Below are 22,581 nucleotides of genomic sequence, written 5' to 3'. Positions count from 1 at the left end.
AGTTGGTTAAGCATCCGACTCTTGGTTTCAGCTCAGGTCATGATCTCAGGATCCTGGGATCCAGCCCTGCACTGGGTTCCACGCTCAGCAGGCAGTCTGCTTGAGATTCTGTCCTCCTCCCTCTGCACCCCCCCACATGCGCATGCCCGTGGGCACATGCACTGTCCCTCTCTAAAATAAATCTTAAAACACACACACACACACACACACACACACACACACACACACACGAGAGTGAGAAAACAGGGAGGTGGGAACTTCGCAACGCCAGGCATTGCTGCGGCCTGTTAATTGCTTTAATGTGGCTTCAGTGCCATTTGAAAATCGTATTCTAACCAGACAAGAGAATTTTTAGATTATCCAGGTATTCTGCATTTCCTGTTCTTTCACGCTTTCCATTCTTTGCCTAAATTGGCTCTTTTCATCTGCACTAGACTCTAAGGTGGAAGTCAAAGGGAAAAAGAAAACATCCATCTTCCAAGTCCCTTATTCCTCACTGATAGGTCTGATAAAGGGGACACGTGGCCTGACACTGAGTCCACTAGGTAATGCATGTGACAGATCGTCTGTGTGACAGCTCCCTGGACTGTCTCCTGGCTACTCAGTAATGACTGACCCCCTTTTGATAGGCTGCTTTGCAAAATATCCACTTCAAAGCTGTGAAGCCTCTGGTGAAACGCTAGGCCAGTGGTTCTCACAGTGTGAGCCCAGACCACCAGCTTCGGCCCCACTTGGGAACATGCTCGAAGTGCCAATTCTCGGCCCTCATCCTAGACCTACTGAAGCAGACGGTGTGGGGGTGGGGCCCGCATTCTATGTTTTAACAGTGTTCCAGGCGATTCTGAGGCTGGCTCAGGTGTGAGAAGCACTGCATCATTCATGTATGCAACATCCTTGTCGCTTTGGTCACCCCCGCCTGCGGAGGTCTAGAGTCGCCCCAACATCTACAACTTGAGTGACAGAAGTTATCTTAAATCGGATTTTTCTGTTCTTCAAGTTTCAATTGTTTAAAATCACATCGCATCACAATTTTATCAAGACTCCCTCTCTCTCTCTCTCTCTCTCTCCAGTCCAAAGAGTCACGGTAACGGATTGTGTGACAGGTTTTTAAAAAATCAGGAGCACAGGGTATGAGCCGGTAGTTCTAAGTTACCAACAGCTTCCAACACATACTTTGAGAATTTTTGTTAATACGTTTTCAGATGTCAACACAGCCCTCTCCCCAGTTTTGCTGTTCTCAACTTGAAAGAGAACTGTAAGTACACTCTTAGAGGCTACTCTCACCCCCGGGAATAGTAAATCTGTTTCCGTTTCGAGTCATTTCCTCCACTTCCTTAGCTCCAACATGGTGCCAGGCACTGTACTAGGTACTGGGTAGCAAGTGTTGAGATCCAGAGGTGACCTCAAAAGTGTCACCTCAAGAGAGGTGCTAGTGAATGTGACAGGACCCAAAAAAATGTATATATAAAAGTTTATGAGTATACCTGGCCTTCTCCCTCTTTCAGCCAACTAAAGATAATTCAAGCATCCTCATTTTTTCCCCTCCGTTGCCCTCTGAGTTTTTGACCTTGGTATGGATGGGGCACTCTTTTTGGGTGGAGAGATATAAATCAAACATGGCGGGGTGCCAAAAGGCAGATGGAAAATAGACACATTAAAGAATCTATTGTGTCAATCTAGGACATCACTGGCTAAGGATGTATTTCTATCATACACTCTCCCAAGGAATCTCTTGGAATATCTGCGATGGGGCTCGTCAAGTCCTCTTTCATTTTCCTCTTCCTGGGAATGCAGGAAGGTGTGTCTCCCAGCCCGCCTTGAAGTTCGGTCGCAATCATGGGATGAATTGTAGCCAATGGACTTGGAGAGAACAATTTTATGCTTCCGACGTGAAGCACAAAAGAGGAGTAGGGTTTGTTTTTCTTCTCTTCCCCCTTTGCAGAACCCTGGAAGCCATGTGTTCTAAACGCTGATGCTACAAGATGGTGGAGGTGCCATCAGCCTGAGCCCCTGAAAGACTATGAAGAGTAGTGACTATTGACTATCAACAAACACCCTCCCTTGCACTGTGGGCAAAAACGATGGGTGAGGAAGGAAGATTTTTAGGTGTTTTGATTTAGCCTAAATACCCTTTTCACAGTGGTCAAGACATGCAAGTAAATATTTGGGATTGTTCTGGAATTACCTTTTGGCTATTGAATTCTGCTTTTTAAAGGCACCATGGCTCACAACCTGAGCACCATGATTCTAGCTTTGTAAGTACTACCGAAGTAAAATACAGTTGTTAAAATGGGGGTATGGACAAGTACCCTGGAAGCATGAAGGTAAGAGAGGCCAAGCCTGGAAAAGCTAACTGGATGCACAGGATTGCGTAGGTCCTTTTGCAGCCTCTTCCCTACCCATCCCAACCCCACGCAGCAGAAAGCAAAACAAAGACAAAGCATAGACCCTTGGTTAAAGGGGGAACAAAGAGAACACTGGAAATTATCCACCACATGACATATTTGCACAAGCAGCACCATGCCAAGTAGCATGGTTCTAGAACTCTTGGACTATAAGCAGTTCAACATTGAAGGTTACCTGGAATTAATACTGAGTAGCAAAAAGTCAGGCAACCTGATCCCCCAAAAGTACCTCGTAGGGGCTACAATTTAAGGACAGGACTTCCACCTACCTGAGTTGCAGGGCCAGGGCTGGAGGCATAATCTTTGCTCCTATCCTACCGATGAGGGTCGGAAACACACCTACAAGCTCCACCACTGTGATGTGTCGAAGATCCAGGCCACACTGTGCTTGCTGGAAAAAAGAAAACAGGAGAGGCCTGAGCATGAAGAAAGAGACTTCCAGGTCAAACTGCGGACTGCCAGAAACAGCAGTGTTCTGTTTTGGGGAAGTTTATTTGCCTACTCCAAACATTCTTGAGAGCAGTGGAGAAACTGGGCTTCGTCCAGTGGTTATGAACCCTAAATACCCTCCTAGAGAAACCATTCAGAAATGGCTTAGCAGGGGCGCCTGGGTGGCTCAATTGTTAAGTGTCTGCCTTTGGCTCAGGGCGTGATCCCGGGGTCCTGGGATCGAGCCCCACATCAGGCTCCTCTGCTGGGAGCCTGCTTCTTCCTTTCCCACTCCCCCTGCTTGTGTTTCCTCTCTCGCTGGTGGTCTCTCTGTCAAAAATATAAATCAATAAATCTTTAAAAAAAAAAAAGAAAAGAAAAAGAAATGGCTTAGCAGTAAGAGTTTGAAAACGTAAGCAAGATGGCAGTCTGTGTATTTACATAGGGGGTGAAACTGCGTGAGCTGAAGATCCTACGAAGTGTCCAAAACCACCCCCCGGAGAATTCGAATTTGTTTTCAAGGAGAGAAGAATATTTCCAGAGTCCCCTCATCTGCCCTTGCTTCTCCCCCACACCCTTCCCCAAACACAGTAAGAAAAGACACAGTAATCAAAGGTTTCCATCTTCATCTGGTGCCCTACTTTCCACATCTGGTGACCTGACTTCTATGCCTGCTGCCCACAGGACAGCCTTTAATGCTAGAGGCCGGGGGTAGGGGGAAGAGGGCTTGCATTCCTGGGTCCCAAGGAACCGCAACAATGGGAGACACGGTCATTGGTGAACTCCAACTCCTACAGCACAGTACAGATGGAAGACAGACAGCAGCAGCCTTTTCAGATTTGAGAGCGAGCAAGCAAGAAAGAGCGAGAGCACACACAAACGCGCGCACAAGCCGGGGTAGGGCAGAGGGAGAAGCAGACTCCCCAGCTGAGCTGGGAGCCTGACATGGGGCTCGATCCCAGGACTGCGGGACCGTGACCTGAGCTGAAGGCAGATGCTGAAACGACTGAGCCGCCCCGGCGCCCTGCCCCCAGCAGCCTTTCTGAGGCCGGGACTGATGGGCTTGTCCAGGTTTGGCCCGAGGGGCAGGCTGCTGGTCTGGCATGCACCTAGGGCCCTCCAGGGACGCTCTCAGGGAGTCGTGTTCTGCCTCTGCCTCCTTCCACCTCACTGTGTCTTCCAGAAAGGAGCGTATTCCCTTGTCTGGTAACTTGACTTGTATGGCTGCCGCCAGGGAACACCTCTCTATCACTGGGCTGCGGCGTCCCGTGGGGCTTACACTGGCAGTCCTGCAGGACCGTCACCAAAGGAGGGAGGGTTCTTAAAGAGCAAGAGGGAACAGACCCAGGAGCTCAGTCATTATGTGAAAGAGGCCTGTGAGCTTATCATCACAGCTGCAGCCCCAGGGCAGGCTTCTCATTCAATACACACGGAAGGGCAGACTGTAAACCTTTCCAGAGACCTTGGGCAGCAGGCCCTGTCTGGTCATGCTCTCCCTTTCCCACACTCTAGAGCGACAGCATCTACCGGAGTGGAGCTCTGTAGAAACTGGTCCCCCAGTTTTTAATGTCTGGCATTCTGATTTTTGCGGCTGCCACTCACAAAATGCCCCTTGATGGCCTGGCTCTGGTGGCTGGGAGGGTCTGCATTCCTGGGTCCTCCTATGGGACTGTAACAGTCAGACAGTTATTGGCAGGCTCCCACCCCCAGGGCACTAGACAGCCAACTCAAACACAACCCCAGTATTTCTGGAAAGAGGCCTGTTTATTTGTCCTGGATCTTTGGCCAAAGGGGCAGACTTCAGGCTTGGCACACATCTAGAGGCCTGCAGAGATGCTCTCAGGGAACATAGGCATGGGGACTCCATCTTTGCATGCACACGCTCCCCTACCCCCCGCCCAGTTTTCTCAGCTATATCCAGGCGGGGGGATTAACTCATGGCCCCACCCACGATCCATCAAGACTCACAGCCACTCCAGATCACAAAGCCTATTTGGGAAAATTTCGGAGTTGCCATAAGTGAACTCTTCCAGTCCTGCCCAGGCAGGAACATGAGTCATGGCCCCACCAGCTATGGAAAATACTTCCAACCCCCCTCCCCAGCCCCGACAAGGAAGATTGGTAAGAACACCAGAGCCAGCTACTCCCAAGCTGGGAGGTAGGTGGGCAGAGCTGATTGCCACCAGAGCAAACACAGTAGTCCTGTTCTGACGAGTCAAGACCAAAAATGAAGAGTGTTAGCGGCCTTGGAGCTGCTGCTCCCACGGAGCCCAAGCAGGGAAACTAATGCATCACCCACTAATCTGTCACCCCACTTGCTGCTGAGTACAGCCTGCAGACTGCCCGTTGGGGCACCTTCCCACAGCACGAGGGATGCTGCGTGGCCTAGTAACAACCGTACTCAGAGTGGCGCTTGAACAGACGGCACTTTTCCAATGAAGACATACAAATGGCTAACAGACACATGAAAAAATGTTCAACATCATTAGCTATCAGGGAAATTCAAATCAAAACCAGATTGAGATACCACCTTACGCCAGTTAGAATGGCAAAAATTGACAAGGCAGGAAACAACAAATGTTGGAGAGGATGTGGAGAAAGGGGATCCCTCCTACATTGTTGGTGGGAATGCAAGTTGGTACAGCCACTGTGGAAAACAGTGTGGAGGTCCCTTAAAAAGTTAAAAATTAAGCTACCCTATGATCCAGCCATTGCACTACTGGGTATTTACCCCAAAGATACAGACGTAGTGAAGAGAAGGGCCATATGCACCCCAATGTTCATAGCAGCATTGTCCACAATAGCTAAATCGTGGAAGGAGCCGAGATGCCCCTCAACAGGTGACTGGATTAAGAAGATGTGGTCCCTATATACAATGGAATATTACTCAGCCATCAAAAAGAATGATTTCACAACCTTCGCAGCAACATGGACAGGACTGGAGGAGATGATACTAAGTGAAATAAGTCAAGCAGAGAAAGACAATTATCATATGGTTTCACTCATTTATGGAACATAAGTAGGAAGATTGGTAGAAAAAAGGGAAGAAGGAAGGGGGGGTAATCAGAAGGGGGAATGAACCATGAGAGACTATGGACTATGAGAAACAAACTGCGGGCTTCAGAGGGGAGGGGCGTGGGGGAATGGGATAGGCCGATGATGGATATTAAGGAGGGCACATATTGCATGGTGCACTGGGTGTTATACGCAAGTAATGAATCATGGAACTTTACATGAAAAACTTGGGATGTACTGTATGGTGACTAACATAACATAATAAAAATTATTAAAATAAATAAATAAAATATTGAAAGAAAAAAAACCCAAGCATAATATACCAGGTGAAGCAGTCCTTCAGAAACGGGGAGATAAAGATTTTCCTGAGCAAACCAAAGTTGAGGGAATTCATCTCCACTAGACCTGCACTGCAAGAAATGCTAAACAGAGTTCATTAAGTAGAAATAAAAGAAAACTAGCTGACATCGTAAAAACATACGAAGGCAATGTAAAAGTCACTGTTGATGGTAAATATAGGATCAAAATTGGATTCTGTAATATAACTCAAACTACAATCACCTGTTACTAGCTACACAATATAAAAACATGTGAACTATAACATCAATATCCTAAAATGTGAAAGGGAGGAGAAGTACAAGTATAAAGCTGAGGAATTCTATTGAAGTTAAGTTGATATTGGTTTAAAATAGAGTGTTACAATTTTAAGATATTTTATGTAAGCCTCATGGTAACCACAAGGGAAAAACCTGTAGTAATTATACAAAAGAACATAATGAAGAAGTCAAAGTATATTAAAACCATAAGACATCAAACACACACCAAAAAAGACAGCAGGTAGACACAAGAATCAACAGGTCTACAAAACAATAAAGAAAACAATTAACAAAATAGCAGAAGGTCCGTTCTTATCAATAATTACTCTACATGTAAACACATTAAATTCTCCCATCAAAAGACAGAACACGTGAATGGATTTAAAAAAAAAAAAAAGATGCAACTATATGCTACCTACAAGAGACTCACGTTAGCCTTAAAGACAGATATAGACACAGAGTGTGTGAATGAAAAAGGGTGTTTCAAGTAAATGGCAACCACAAAAAGCAGAAGTAGCTATACTTCTATCATAGGAAACACTTTAAAAATGGTAAAAAGAGACAAGGGGCGCCTGGGTGGCTCAGTCAGTTAAGTATCTGCCTTCAGCTCAGGTCATGATCTCAGGGTCCTGGGATGGAGCCCTGCGTCCGGCTCCCTGCTCCTCAGTGAGTCTGCTTCTCTCTCTCCCTCTCTCCTTCTGCCCCTCCCCCTGTATTTGTACATGCACTCTCTGTCTCAAATAAATAAAATCTTAAAGACAAAGAAGGTATATAATGATAAAGGGATCAATACATTGGAAAGATATAAAAATTGAAAATATTTATGTACCCAACATCAGAGCAGTTAAATACATAAAGCAAAAACAGAGCTAAAAGGACAAACAAACAGCAATAACAGTTGGGGACTTTAACATCCCTCTGTCATCAATGGAGAGATCATCTGTTCTCCAAAGATAACCAATAAGGAAACAGTGGATTTGAACAACACTATAGACCAAATGGACTTAAGTGACATATACAGAACATTCTATTTGAGAACAGGAGAGTATACATTCTTCAAATACTCATGGAACATTTTCTAGTATAGACCATATATTAGGCCACGAAACAAGTCCTAGCCAGTTCAGTAAGAATAAAATCCTACCAAGTATCTTCTTTGAACATAATGGTATAAAACTAGAAATCAGTAACAAGAGGAAAGTAGAAACAAACACTCCCCTGAATAGCTACTGTATTGGAGAAGAAATCAAAGGGAATATAAAAATATCTTGAGACAAATGAAAATGGAAACACTACATATCGAAACATATGGGGCACAGCAAAAGATCTGAGAGGGAAGTTCATAGCAATAGAAGCCTATATTAAGAAGAAATTTCCTAAATAACCTAATTTTATGCCTCAAGGAACTAGAAAAAGAAAAACTGAGCCAAAAGTTAGAAGGAAGGAAATAAGATTAGAGTAGGAATAAACTAAATATAGAATAGGAAAACAATAGGGAAAAAAATTAACCCGAACTAAGAGTTGGTTCTTTGAAAAACAAAATTGAAATGCCTTAACTAGACTGACACAGGGGGAAAAAAAGGATCCAAATCAACAAAATTATAAGTGAAAAAGGAGATATTACAACTGATACCACGGAAATATAAAGAATCACAAGTACATGCCCCAAACTGGACAACCTAGAAGAAATGGAAAACTTCTTAAAACATACAAACTACCAATACTAAATTAGGAAAAAGTAAAAAATGTGAATAGTCCGGGGCACCTGAGTGGCTCAGTCAGTGAAGCATCTGCCTTTGGTTCAGGTCATGATCCCAGAGTCCCAGGACTGAGCCCCATGTTGGGCTCCCTGCTCAGCAGAGACTCTGCTTCTCCCTCTGCACCTCACTTCACTCATGCTGTCTGTCTCTCTCTCTCTCTCACTCTCTCAGATAAATAAAATATTTTAAAAAATGTGAATAGTGTAATTACTAGTAAGGAGACTGAATCAGTAATCAAAAACCTCATAACAAAAAAAAAATGCCCAGGACAAGATGGCTTCACTGGTGAGTTTTACCAAACATTTAAAGAAGACTTAAAACCAATCTTTCTCAAATTCTTCCAAAAAACTGACAAGGAGGGAATACTTCTAAACTTATTTTATGAGGCCACCATTCCCCTGAAACCACAGCCAGAAAAGGATACTACCAGAAAAGAAAACTTTAAACCAACATCCCTGACATTAATGTTGGCTCAGTCGGTAAAGTGTGCAACTCTTGATTTTAGCTCAGGTCGTGATCTCAGGGTCCTGGGATCGAGCCCCACATCAGGCTCTATGCTCCATGCAGTCTGCTTGGTCCTGTCCCCTCTGCTCCTCCCCCCTGCTTGTGCTCTCGCTCTTTCTCTCTCTCAAATAAATAAATAAAATCTTTTAAAAAACCGAGTATAATGTATAGGAATAAACTTAACCAAGGAGGTGAAAGATCTCTACTCAGAACTATAAGGCACTGATGAAAGAAATCAAAGAAAACACAATTAAATGAAAAGGTATCCTGTGCTCCTGGATTGAAAGAATATTATTTAAATGTGCATGCTACCAAAAGCCATCTATAGATTCAATGCAATCACTATCTAAATTGCAATGGAATGTTTTTTACATTAGTAGAAAAAAAATCCTAAAGTTTATATGGAACCACAGAAGACCCCAAATTTCCAAAACAATCCTGAAAAGAAAAAAAATGGGAATCCTTATACTTCCTGATTTCAAGCTATGCTACAAAGCAGTTACAGAATCAACAGTGTTCTACTGGTATAAAAACAGACACAGAGGTCAATGACACAGACTTGAGAGCTCAGAAGTAAACCCACATATATGCGGTCAACTAGTATTTGACCAGGGATGCAGGAATACTCAGTGGAGAAAAGATAGTCTCATCAATAAACGGTGCTGGGACAATTGAATATCCACATGTAAAAGAATGAAATTAGATCCGTGTCTTATACCTGCAAAAATTAACTTGGCACAGATTAGACACCTAAACATCAGACCTGAAACCATGAAATTCCTAGAAGGAAAATTAAGGAAAAAGCTCCTCGACACGGGTCTTGGCATTGATTTGGGTATGCACCTAAAGCACAAGCAACAAAATAAACAAGTGGGACTACATCAAACTAAAAAGCTTCTGCAAAGCAATAGAAACAAAAAGTGAAAAGACAACCTACAGAATGGAAAAAATATTTGTAAGCCATATATCTAGTAAGGGGTTACGATCCAAAATATATAAAGGACTCTTACAACTCAATAGCAAAAACAAAACAATGGAATATTAGCCATCAGAAAGGATAAACACTTAGCACTTAGATCACCGTGGATGGAACTGGAGGGTATTATGCTGAGCAAAACAAGCCAATCAGAGGAAGCCAATTATCATATGGTTTCACTCACTTGTGGAATATAAGAAACAGCACAGAGAATCATAGGGGAGGGCAAGGAAAACTGAATCAGAAGTCATCAGAAGGAGAAAAACCATGAGAGACTTTTAACTATAGGTAAATAGGGTTGCTGGAGGGGATGTGGGTGGGGGGATGGGGTGACTGGTGATGGGTATCAAGGAGGGCACGTGATGTGATGCATACTGGGTGATATACACAACTGATGAACTACTGAACACTATTTCAATTTAAATTAAAAAACCCCAAAACACCCACAAATAATCTAATTTAAAAATGGGAAATATCGGAATAGAAATTTCTCCAAAGAAGATACACAAAAGGTCAACAGGTACATGAAAAGATGCTCAACATCACTATTCACCAAGGAAATGCAAATCAAAATCATAATGAGACATCCTCACTCCTGTTAGGATGCCATCAGCAAAAAGACAAAAGATAACAAATCCTGGTAGGATATGGAGAAAACGGAAACTTTGTGCACTGCTGGTGGGAATGTAAATTGGTGTAGTCATTATGGAAAGTAGTATAGAGGTTACCCCCCAAATATACGATACAGCAATTCTACTTCTGGATATTTATCCAAAGGAAACAAAAACACTAACTCAAAGAGTGTTCATTGCAGAGCTATTTATAAGAGCCAAGACACAGAAACAACCTTAGTGTCCACTGATGGATGAATGGATAAAGAAAATGGGAGATACACACACAATGAAATTTTACTTGACCAAAAGAGAATAAAACCTTGCCATTTGCAACACCATGAAAATGGACCTTGAGGGTACTATCCTAAGTGAAATAAGTTAGAGAAAGACAAATAATATATGATCTCACTTATATGTGAAATGCAAAAATCCCCCAAATTCATGGAAAAAACTATCTTCAGATTTGTGGTTACCAGGGGTGGGAGTTGAGGGGAGGGGGAATTGGAGAAAGGTGGTCAAAAGGTAGAAACTTCCAGTTACAAAATACATACATACTAGGGATATAATGTGCAGCACGACGAGTGTAGTTAGCACTGCTGTATGATATATACGGAAGTTAAGAGAGTACAACCTGAGAGTTCACATCACAAGGAAAAAATTTTTTCTTTTTTCTTTCCATTTTTGTTGTATATACATGAGCTGATGGATGCCAGCTAAACGTACATATATTGTGAAATGATCACCATAGTAAGACAAACCATTATGCTGTACACCTTAAATTCATACAATGATGTAGGTCAATTATATCTAAATATACCTGGGGAGAAAAGACCCAGAGAAAAGGAAATGTGGCAATGGCATATAGATTATTAAAAACTGGTAAGTCAATTCCATAAAAAAATTCAGTGAAATGATGGGAATATATAATTGACCTGATAAGCAGTTCAGAGTAATGGTCATAAAGACGCTCACTAAACGTAGGGGAAGCATGAATGAGCACAGTAAGAACTTCAACCCCAGATAAAAAAGATATAGAAGAGTGGTTCAACAGGAGACTAGATGAAGTAGGAGAAACGATCAGTGAATTCGAACACAGGGCAGTGGAACAGAATCACAGCAATAAAAAGGAAAAAAAGGAAAACAGTAAAGATAGCTTAATAGACTCATGGGACAACATCAATTGGAGTAACATTCACCTTGTAGGGGCCCCAGAAGGAGAAGAGAGAGAAAGGGGTAGAAAACTTATTGGATAAAGTAATGGCTAAAACCATCTCTAATCTGAGGAAGAAAAAGACATCCATACAGAAGCAGGAAGCACAGAGTCCAAATAAGAGAAACCCAAAGAGACCCACACATCGAGACACAGCATAATTAAAATTTCAAATGTTAAAATCAAGGAGAGAATCTTAAAGCAGCAAAAGGGAAATATCTTGTTAAGTGCAAGGGAGCCCCCATGAGCCCCTTCAGATTTTTCAGTGCTGAAAGTGAAGGAAAAAAAAAAATCCCAACCAAGATGACAACCCAGGAAAAGTTACCATACAGAATTGAGAGAGAGAAAAAGATTTTTATAGACAAGCAAAAGTTAAAGGAGTTCATCACCACTAAACCAGCCTTACAAAAACTGTTAAAGGAATTTCTTTAAGCTGCAATGAAAGGGCAGTAATTCATAACAAAAAACATATGAAAGACTCAATGGTAAAGGTAAATATATAGTAAAATTAGTGGATTAATCACATAAAGCCAGTATGAAGGTTTAAAGAGTACTAAAATATATTAAGGGATACACAAGAGATATGCATTATGACATTAAAAACAAGATGTAAGGAGAGAGAGTACAAATGTAGAGCTTTAGAATGCATTCAAACTTATATTTATAACTTCTATTTGAAGTTGATTAGAACTTAAGTTGTTAACATGGAAGCCTCATGGTAACCACAAAGCAAAAACCTACGGTAGTAACAAAACATAATGAGAAAGAAATCTAAGCATAATGCTAAAGTCATCAAACCACAAATGAAAGAATGAGAGATGAAGAAAGGAACATGGGTAGTACAAAACAGCCAGAAATTAAGAAAATGACAGTAAGTACATATCTACCAATAATGACTTTAAATGTATTAAATTCTCCCATCAGAGGACAGCAAGTAGCTGAATGGATAAAAAACAAAACAAGGGGCGCCTGGGTAGCGCAGTCATTAGGCGTCTGCCTTCGGCTCAGGGCGTGGTCCCGGCGTTCTGGGATCGAGTCCTGCATCGGGCTCCTCCGCTAGGAGCCTGCTTCTTCCTCTCCCACTCCCCTGCTGTGCTCCCTCTCTCGCTGGCTGTCTGTCACATAAATTAATAAAATCTTAAAAAAACAAAACAAAACATAAGACTTCTGTATATGCTTCCTACAAGAGACTCGCTTCAGATGTAAGGATACACAGAGACTGAAAGTCAAGGGTTGAGAAAAGATATTCCATGCAAATGGTAACCAAAAGAAAGCTGGGGTAAGCAAACATATCAGACAAAATACTTTAAAACAAACACTCTAATAAGAGACAAATAAGGGTGTCATATAATGATAAAGAGATCAATCTGACAAGAAGATATAACATTTGTGAATCTTTACGGACATAACATAGGAGCAACTAAATACATAAGTCAAATGTTCACAGACCTAAAGAGAGAAATCAGGAGGAGTTAAGATGGCGGAGGAGTAGGGGACCCCTTTTTCAGCCGGTCCAGAGTCGAGCTGGATAGGTACCAGACCAGCCTGAACAGCCACGGAACCAGCCTGAGACGCAGGAAGATACATCTGGATCTCTACAAATGAACATCTCCAGCGCTGAGTATTGACGTACGAAGCGGGGAGCCGTGAATCCGCGCACAGATATCGGAAGATAAACGGAAGGGGGAGGGAGCCGCCACGTTCGGGCGCCGGGAAGCGGTAGCCACCTGCACGGGGGAGCGGGCGGACTCGCGGTAGGCACCCGCAAGAGAGCAGACAGAGACCGTGAGCCGGGAGCGCGCACCTCCAGACTGAAACGGAGCTCTGGTGCGCTCATTGGAACCAGACTGAGACCGGGAGCTCCAGGAGTGCGCGGGGGCGGCTGGCGGTGTTAGAAACACAAAGGACAGAGACGCACCGGCCCTGGAAGTGAGGGCAGGGACACCGGGTGTGAGGCGCACATCCCGGGATGCTGCAGGGTTGAGCAGCACCAACAGACACAGAGTTAAAGTGGCCCGAAGAGCTCAGTGGAGAGCGGACTGTGATCTCTCTGTTCTGAGACAGAGGCTGAGATTCGGCCACTGCTGCTCTGACTCTCAGAAGAGCCACAGCAGACCATGTTTGTTTCCTTTGCTAGATTAGGGAAAGCTGCCAGAGAACAAAAGCCCAGAAATACCAGCTCACATTGTGCCCATCCCCATCCCCCATCGCAGGGGACAGGGAGACTGTACCCAAACAGGGTTGCCTGAGTATCGGCACGGCTGGCCCCTCCCCCAGAAGGCAGGCTGAAAAATCAAGAAGCCCACATCCCTAAGATCCCTATAAAACATCCTTAAGGTCCGTATAAAACAAGTGCGCACTGCCTGGGTCCTGCTCAATAATTTGGGCTCTGGACAACCCCACAACCTTTCCTCATCAGAATGACGAGGAAAAATCCCCCCCAGCAAAGAAAAGACAATGAGTCTGTGGCCTCCGCCACAGAACTAATGGATATGGATATAACCAAATTATCAGAAATGGAATTCAGAGTAACAATGGTCAAGATGATGTGTAGACTTGAAAAAAGTATTAATGAAAATGTTAATGAGAATATAGAATCTCTAAGGGTGGAAATGAGAGCAAATCTGGCAGAAATTAAAAATGCTATGAATCAAATGTACTCAAAACTAGATGCTCTGACGGCCAGGGTAAATGAGGCAGAAGAACGTATCAGCGAATTAGAGGATGGGTTAGTAGAAGAGAAAGCTAAAACAGAAACTTGGCTCAAAAAAATCCAATCTCAAGAATGTAGATTACGGGAGATTACTGACTCAATGAAACGTTCCAATGTCAGAATCATCGGCATCCCTGAGGGGGTGGAGAAAAACAGAGGTCTAGAAGAGATATTTGAACAAATTGTAGCTGAAAACTTCCCTAATCTAGCGAGGGAAACAAGCATTCGTGTCCAAGAGGCAGAGAGGACCCCTCCCAAACTCAACCACGACAAACCTACGCCACGTCATGTCATAGTGCAATTCACAAATATTAGATCCAAGGATACAGTACTGAAAGCGGCCAGGGCAAAGAAATTTCTCACATACCAAGGCAAAAGTATCAGGATTACGTCAGACCTGTCTACACAGACCTGGAATGAGAGAAAGGGTTGGGGGGACATTTTTAAAGCTCTTTCAGAGAAAAATACGCAGCCAAGGATCCTTCATCCAGCAAGGCTGTCATTCAGAATTGATGGATAGATAAGGACCTTCCAGAATCACCAGTCACTGACCAATTTCGTAACCACAAAACCAACCCTACAGGAGATATTAAGGGGGGTTCTATAAAAATAAAAAGGCCCCAAGAGTGATACAGAACAGAAAGTTACAATCTACAGAAACAAAGACTTTACTGGCAACATGACATCATTAAAATCATATCTCTGAATAATCAGTCTCAATGTAAATGGCCTAAATGCTCCCATAAAATCACACAGGGTTGCAGATTGGATAAAAAGACATGACCCATCCATTTGCTGTCTACAAGAGACTCATTTTGAACCTAAAGATACATCCAGACTGAAAGTGAAGGGATGGAATACCATCTTTCATGCCAATGGACCTCAAAAGCTGGGGTAGCAATTCTCATATCAGACAGATTGGATTTTAAACTAAAGACTGTAGTTAGAGATACAGAAGGGCACTATATTATTCTTAAAGGATGTATCCAACAAGTGGATATGACAATTATAAATATATATGCCCCCAACAGGGGAGCAGCAAGATACACAAGCCAACTCTTAACCAGAATAAAGAGACATATAGATAAAAATACATTAATAGTAGGGGACTTCAACACTCCACTATCAGCAACAGACAGATCACCTAAGCAGAAAATCAACAAAGAAACAAGAGCTTTGAATGCCATACTAGACGAGTTGGACCTCATAGATATATATAGAACACTACACCCCAGAACCAAAGAATACTCATTCTATTCTAATGCACATGGAACATTCTCCAGAATAGACCATCTTCTGGGTCACAAAACAGGTCTCAACCGATACCAAAAGACTGAAATTATTCCCTGCATATTCTCAGACCACAATGCTTTGAAATTGGAACTCAATCACAAGGAAAAATTTGGAAGAAACTCAAACACTTGGAAACTAAGAACCATCTTAAGAATGATTCGATAAACCAGGAAATCAAAAATCTATTTAAACAATTTATGGAGACCAACGAGAATGAAAACACAACGGTCCAAAACCTATGGGACACTGCAAAGGCAGTCCTACATAGCCATCCAAGCCTCACTCAAAAGAATAGAAAAACCTAAAATGCAGTTTTTATAGTCTCACCTCAAGAAGCTGGAACAGCAACAGAGGGACAGGCCTAATCCACTCACAAGAGAGCAGTTGATCAAGATTAGAGCAAAGATCAATGAATTAGAAACCAGGAGCACAGTAGAGCAGATCAACAGAACTAGAAGCTGGTTCTTTGAAAGAATAAATAAAATCGATAAGCCACTGGCAAGACTTATTCAAAAGAAGAGAGAAAGGACCCAAATTAACAAAATCATGAATGAAAAGGGAGAAGTTACAACCAACACCAATGAAATAGGAAGGATCATTAGAAACTTACATCAACAGCTTTATGCCAATAAATTAAATAATCTGGAAGAAATGCATGCCTTCCTGGAAACCTATAAACTACCAAGACTAAAACAGGAAGAAATTGATTTTTTAAACAGACCAATTAATTATGAAGAGATTGAAGCAGTGATCAAAAACCTCCCTAAAAACAAGACTCCAGGGCCTGATGGATTCCCCAGGGAATTCTACCAAACATTCAAAGAAGAAATAATACCTATTCTCCTGAAGCTATTTCAAAAAATAGAAACAGAAGGAAAACTACCAAACTCATTCTATGAGGCCAGTATTACCTTGATCCCCAAACCAGGCAAAGACCCCATCAAAAAGGAGAATTACAGACCGATATTTCTGATGAATATGGACGCCAAAATCCTCAACAAGATCCTGGCTAATAGAATCCAACAGTACATTAAAAGGATTATCCATCATGACCAAGTGGGATTCATACCTGGGATGCAAGGGTGGTTCAACATTCGCAAATCAGTGTGATACATCATATCAACAGGAAAAGCGTCAAAAACCATATGATCCTCTCAATAGATGCAGAAAAAGCATTTGACAAAATACAGCATCCTTTCCTGATTAAAACCCTTCAGAGTGTAGGGATAGAGGGTACATCCCTCAATTTCATAAAAACCATCTATGAAAAGCCTATAGCGAATATCATTCTCAATGGGGAAGAGCTGGAAGCCTTTCCCTTAAGATCAGGAACGCGACAAGGATGTCCACTCTCGCCATTATTATTCAACATAGTACTAGAAGTCCTTGCAACAGCAATCAGACAACAAAAAGGGATGAAAGGTATCCAAAACAGCAAAGAAGAAGTCAAACTGTCTCTCTTCACAGATGACATGATATGCTATATGGAAAACCCAAAAGAATCCACCCCCAAACTATTAGAAGTTATAGAGCAATTCAGTAATGTGGCAGGATACAAAATCAATACTCAGAAATCAGTTGCATTTCTATACATGAACAATGAGACTGAAGAAAGAGAAATTAGGGAATCCATTCCATTTACAATAGCAACAAAAATCATACGTTATCTCGGAATTAACTTAACCAGAGACATAAAGGATCTATATTCTAGAAACTACAAATCACTCTTGAAAGACATTGAAGAAGACACAAAAAGATGGAAAAATATTCCATGCTCATGGATCGGAAGAATTAACATAGTTAAAATGTCTATGCTACCCAAAGCAGTCTACACTTTCAAGGCCATCCCGATCAAAACACCAATGACATTTTTCAAAAAACTGGAACAAACAGCCCTTAAATTTGTGTGGAACCAGAAAAGGCCCCGAATCGCCAAGGAATTGTTGAAAAGGAAAAACAAAGCTGGGGGCATCACATTGCCAGATTTCAAGCTATACTACAAAGCTGTGATCACAAAGACAGCATGGTACTGGCACAAAAACAGACACACAGACCAATGGAACAGAATAGAGAACCCAGAAATGGACCCTCGGCTCTTTGGGCAACTAATCTTTGACAAAGCAGGAAAAAACATCCAGTGGAAAAAAGACAGTCTCTTCAATAAATGGTGCTGGGAAAATTGGACAGCTACATGCAAAAGAATGAAACTTGACCACTCTCTCACACCATACACAAAGATAAACTCTAAATGGACGAAAGACCTTGAGGTGAGACAGGAATCCATCAAAATCCTAGAGGAGAACATAGGCGGCAACCTCTATGACATCGGCCACAGCAACTTTTTTCATGACACATCTCCAAAGGCAAGAGAAACAAAAGAAAACACGAACTTGTGGGACTTCATCAAAATAAAAAGCTTCTGCACAGCCAAGGAAACAGTCCAAAAAACTAAGAGGCAGCCCACGGAATGGGAGAAGATATTTGCAAATGACACTACAGATTAAAGACTGGTATCCAAATCTACAAAGAACTTCTCATATTCGATATACATGAAACAAATAAATCATAAAATGGGCAGAAGATATGAACAAACACTTTTCCAATGAAGACATCCAAATGGCTAACAGACATATGAGAAAATGTTCAAAATCATTAGCCATCAGGGAAATTCAAATCAAAACCACACTGAGATACCACCTTACACCAGTTAGAATGGCAAAAATTGACAAGGCAGGAAACAATTGTTGGAGAGGATGTGGAGAAAGGGGATCCCTGTCACACTGTTGGTGGGAATGCAAGTTGGTACAGCCACTGTGGAAAACAGTGTGGAGGTCCCTTAAAAAGTTAAAAATTGAGCTACCCTATGATCCAGCAATTGCACTACTATTTACCCAAAGATACAGATGTAGTGAAGAGAAGGGCCATATGCACCCCAATGTTCATAGCAGCACTGTCCACAATAGCTAAATCATGGAAGGAGCTGAGATGCCCTTTAACAGATGACTGGATTAAGATGTGGTCCATATATAAAATGGAATATTACTCAGCCATCAAAAAGAACGATTTCTCAACATTTGCTGCAACATGGACGGCACTGGAGGAGATAATGCTAAGTGAAATAAGTCAAGCAGAGAAAGACAATTATCATATGGTTTCACTCATTTATGGAACATAGGAAGTAGGAGGATCAGTAGGAGAAGAAAGGGATAAAGAAAGGGGGTAATCAGAAGGGGGAATGAAGCATGGGAGACTATAGACTCTGGGGGACAAACTGAGGGCTTCAGAGTGGATGGGGATGTGGGAATGGGATAGGCTGGTGATGGGTAGTAAGGAGGGCACATATTGCATGGTGCACTGGGTGTTATACGCAACTAATGAATCATGGAGCTTCACATCAAAAACTAGGGATGTACTCTATGGTGACTAACATACTAAAAAATATTAAAAAATAAATCAGAAATAAAATTCAAAGACATAAAAAAATAAAGAGAGAAATCAATAACAGTACAACAGGACACTTTAATATACCCACTTACAAGAATGCATAGATCATCCAGACAGAAAATTAATAAGGAGACATTGGCCTTAAACAACAGGTTAGATCAGATGGATTTAACAGATATATAGAATATTCCATACAAAAGCAACAGAATACATTCCTCTCAAGGGCACATGGATCATTCTCCAGGATAGATCATATGTTAGGCCATAAAACAAGTTTTAATACATTTAAGAATATTAAAATCATATCAAATATCTTTTCTGACCACAGTGGTATGAAATCAGAATTATAAGAACACTGGAAAATTCATTAATATATGAAGATTAAACATGCTATTGAACAAAAAGTACCCTGAGACAAATGAAAATACAACATACCAAAAATTATGTGATGCAGCAAAAGCAGCCTTATGAGAGAAGTCCATAGTGATAAATGCCTATCTCAAGAAGCAAGAGAAACCTCTGTAAAACAATCTAACTTTACACGTCAAGGATCTAGAAAAAGAAAAACAAAGCCCAGTGTTAGAAGAAAGTAAATCAGATCAGAGTGGAAATAGATGAAATAGACACTAGAAAAGATCAATGAATGGAGTTGGTTCCTTGATGACATAAAACTGACAAACCTGTAGCTAGACTCACAAAGAAAAAAAGAGTCAAAATGAGAAATGAAAGAGGAGACATTACAACTGATAGCCCAGAAACACAAAGGATAATGAGATACTACCATGAAAAATTACACAAGAAATTTGACAACCTAGAAGTGGATAAATTCCTAGAAACATACAACCTTCTAAGATTCAATCATGAAGAAACAAAAAATCTGAACAGACCAAATAGTAAGGATACTGTATTGGTAATTGAAAACCTCTCAAAAAACAGAAGACCAGGACTTCACAGCTTCACTGGTGAATTCTCCCAAACATTCAAAGAAAAATACAAATCTTTCTTAAGCTCTTCCCCCCAACACACAAAAAAAGGAGGAGGGAACACTTCCAAACTTATTTTATGAGGCTAGCATTTCCCTCATACCAAAACCAGATAAGGATACCATAAAAAAAAGAAAATTACAGGCTATATCCCTGATGAACACGGATCCACAAATCCTCAACAAAACATCAGCAAGCCTGTTCCAACAATACATTAAAAGAATCATACACCACCATTAAGTGGGATTTATTCCAGAATGCAAAGATGATTCCACATCTGCTAATCAATGAGATATAACATGTTAACAAAATGGAGGATAAAAATTATATGATCTCAATAGATGCAGAAAAAGCTTTTGACAAAATTCAACATACATTTATGATAAAAACTCTCAACAATTGGGTATAGAGGAAACAAACCTCCAAATAATCAAGGCCATATATGACAAGCCTACAGCCAATATCATACTCAATGGTGAAAAGCTGAGAGCTATTCCTCTAAGATCAGGAACAAGACAAGGATGCCCATTCTCATCACCTTCATTCAACGTAGTACTGCAAGTCCTACCGCGAGCAATTAGACAAGACGAAGAAATAAAAGCCACCCAAATTAGAAAGGAAGTAAAACTTACTATTTGCAGAGACATATCATATATGGAAAACCCTAAGGACTCCACCAAAATACTGTCAGAATAAACAAACTCAGTGAAGTTACAGGATACAAAAATCGACATACAAAAATCTTTTGCCTTTTATACACTAATAACAAACTATCAGAAAGAGAAATTAAGAAAACCATCCCACTTACAAGCGCATCAAAAAGACTAATAATTAGAAATGAGTTTAACCAAGGAAGTGAAAACCTATACACTAAAAATTGTAAGACACTGATGAAAGAAATTGAAAAAGACACCCAAACAAATGGAAAGTTATTCCATCTTTGTGAACTGGAAGAATATTGATAACACGTCAATACTATCCAAAGCAATCTACAGAGTCAATGAAATTCCTATCAAAATTCAAAGCCATTTTCACAGAAATAGATCAAACAATGCTAAAATTTGTACAGAATTACAAAACCCAAAGCAATTTTGAGAACAAAGCTGAAGGTATCATGCCTCCTGATTTTAAACTATACTACAAAGCTATAGTACAATACAAAACAGTATGGTATTGGCATAAAAACATATAAATCAATGGAGCAGACTACAGAGCCCAGAAATAAACTCATATACATATCGTCAAATTTATGACAAAGGAGCCAACAGTATAGTGGGGAAAGGACAGTCTCTTCAATAAATGATCTTGGGAAAACTGGACTACTGTCTTACACCATATACAAAAATAAAATGAAATGGATTAAAGACTTAAAAATGTAAGACCTGAAACCATAAAACTTCTAGAAAAAAAAAACAGGCAGTAAGCTCCTTGACATAGGTCTTGGTGAGAATCATTTGGATTTGACATCAAAAGAAAGGCAACAGTTCTGGGGAAGATGGCAGATTAGGAGGATCCTAGGCTCGCCTCTTCCTATAGACACACCTAGATGATAACACCCATATCTGTGAAAACAACCCAAACAATGACACACGGATTGGTGTAACAGACTCTCCACAGCTAAATGTAGGAACGAAGCCACATTGAAGAGGGTAGGAAGGGTAGAGACGCAATCAGGAGACAGACTAACCCGCGGGACTGTCCGTGGGAGGGACACTGTGGGCATGGAGAGGGGAGAGGAACAGACCCCACACCAGGCACCCCAGGGAAGACAAATCCCCATTAATATCTGGCTTTCAAAACCACAGGGGCCTACCTTCACGAATTCTTACAGTGGGGCTCAACACATAGAACTTTAAAAATCAGTGGGCTCAGATGCAGGAGAGCCTGAAGGCTACAGGACACGGAGTCCCTGCCCTTAAAGAGGCAGCACAGAAGAAAGCCCTGCTGAGATACAGCAGGGAAGCAGCAGTTTGAAAAATGCCTGGGGCATATGGGGAAAAGATTTATCATCTCAGAGCATGTGCTGGAGAGGCAGAGATCTTAGAGAGATTTCTCTAAGAACAGAAGAGCTGGAGGGCCCCATTTCCTACTTGACCTCCAACCTAGAAACATGGACACCTGGCAAGACCAGCATAGTACCAACACCCTTCACCTATCTGGCTAACAGTGGGCCCTGGCACCTTGGTGGCACTGCACTCCCCCCCCCCACATTCTCCAACATCCCCTTAGCAGGAATCCATCCAAAGTAGTGTCCTAAGAGCAGCAGTGTGCAAGCAACCCCAACACAGGCCAGCATCACCCCTAAAGTGTCTCCTGCCCTGAGGGGAGGGGAAGAAAACCGTACACACCAGTTCAACTTGGGCCCCAGCAGTGGACTGGGAGCACACACCTGGTCTGACTGCAGGTGCTGCCCACCAATGAAAGCTTCTGAGGGTCCAGTACACAGAAAGTACTCTGGTGCCACACTTCTGGCAAATGTCTGGTCTGACCCAACTCAAGGCCAAGGGGGCCCCAGACTGGCCCACTGACAACACAGGGACCAAACCCTGCCCACAACAGGCAAACAGGTCCTGATGAACAGGGTACATTGCACTGCAGGGCACTACAGGAAGAGCAGGAGATGTATCCAACTTTCTGAA

At 41.8% G+C, this 22,581-nt stretch overlaps 1 protein-coding gene across 2 annotated transcripts in view; it reads right to left on the bottom strand.

Moving 5' to 3' along the window:
• Nucleotides 1-22,581, bottom strand: part of SRPX (sushi repeat containing protein X-linked) — a 113,423-nt gene that overhangs the window by 12,764 nt on the left and 78,078 nt on the right. For both annotated transcript variants that reach the window (XM_045775717.2, XM_087859926.1), the window contains one exon: nucleotides 2,675-2,796. In XM_045775717.2, the coding sequence (XP_045631673.2) occupies nucleotides 2,675-2,796 (122 nt within the window). The remainder of the gene's footprint in view (nucleotides 1-2,674; nucleotides 2,797-22,581) is intronic.

This window comes from Ursus americanus, chromosome X (assembly GCF_024610735.1).
Source record: "Ursus americanus isolate L20-20 chromosome X, mUrsAme1.1.p, whole genome shotgun sequence".
In the NCBI taxonomy this organism is placed as follows: Eukaryota; Metazoa; Chordata; class Mammalia; order Carnivora; family Ursidae; genus Ursus; species Ursus americanus.
Note: the sequence above shows the minus strand (reverse complement) of the source record. Positions and strands in the feature narration are given on the sequence as shown.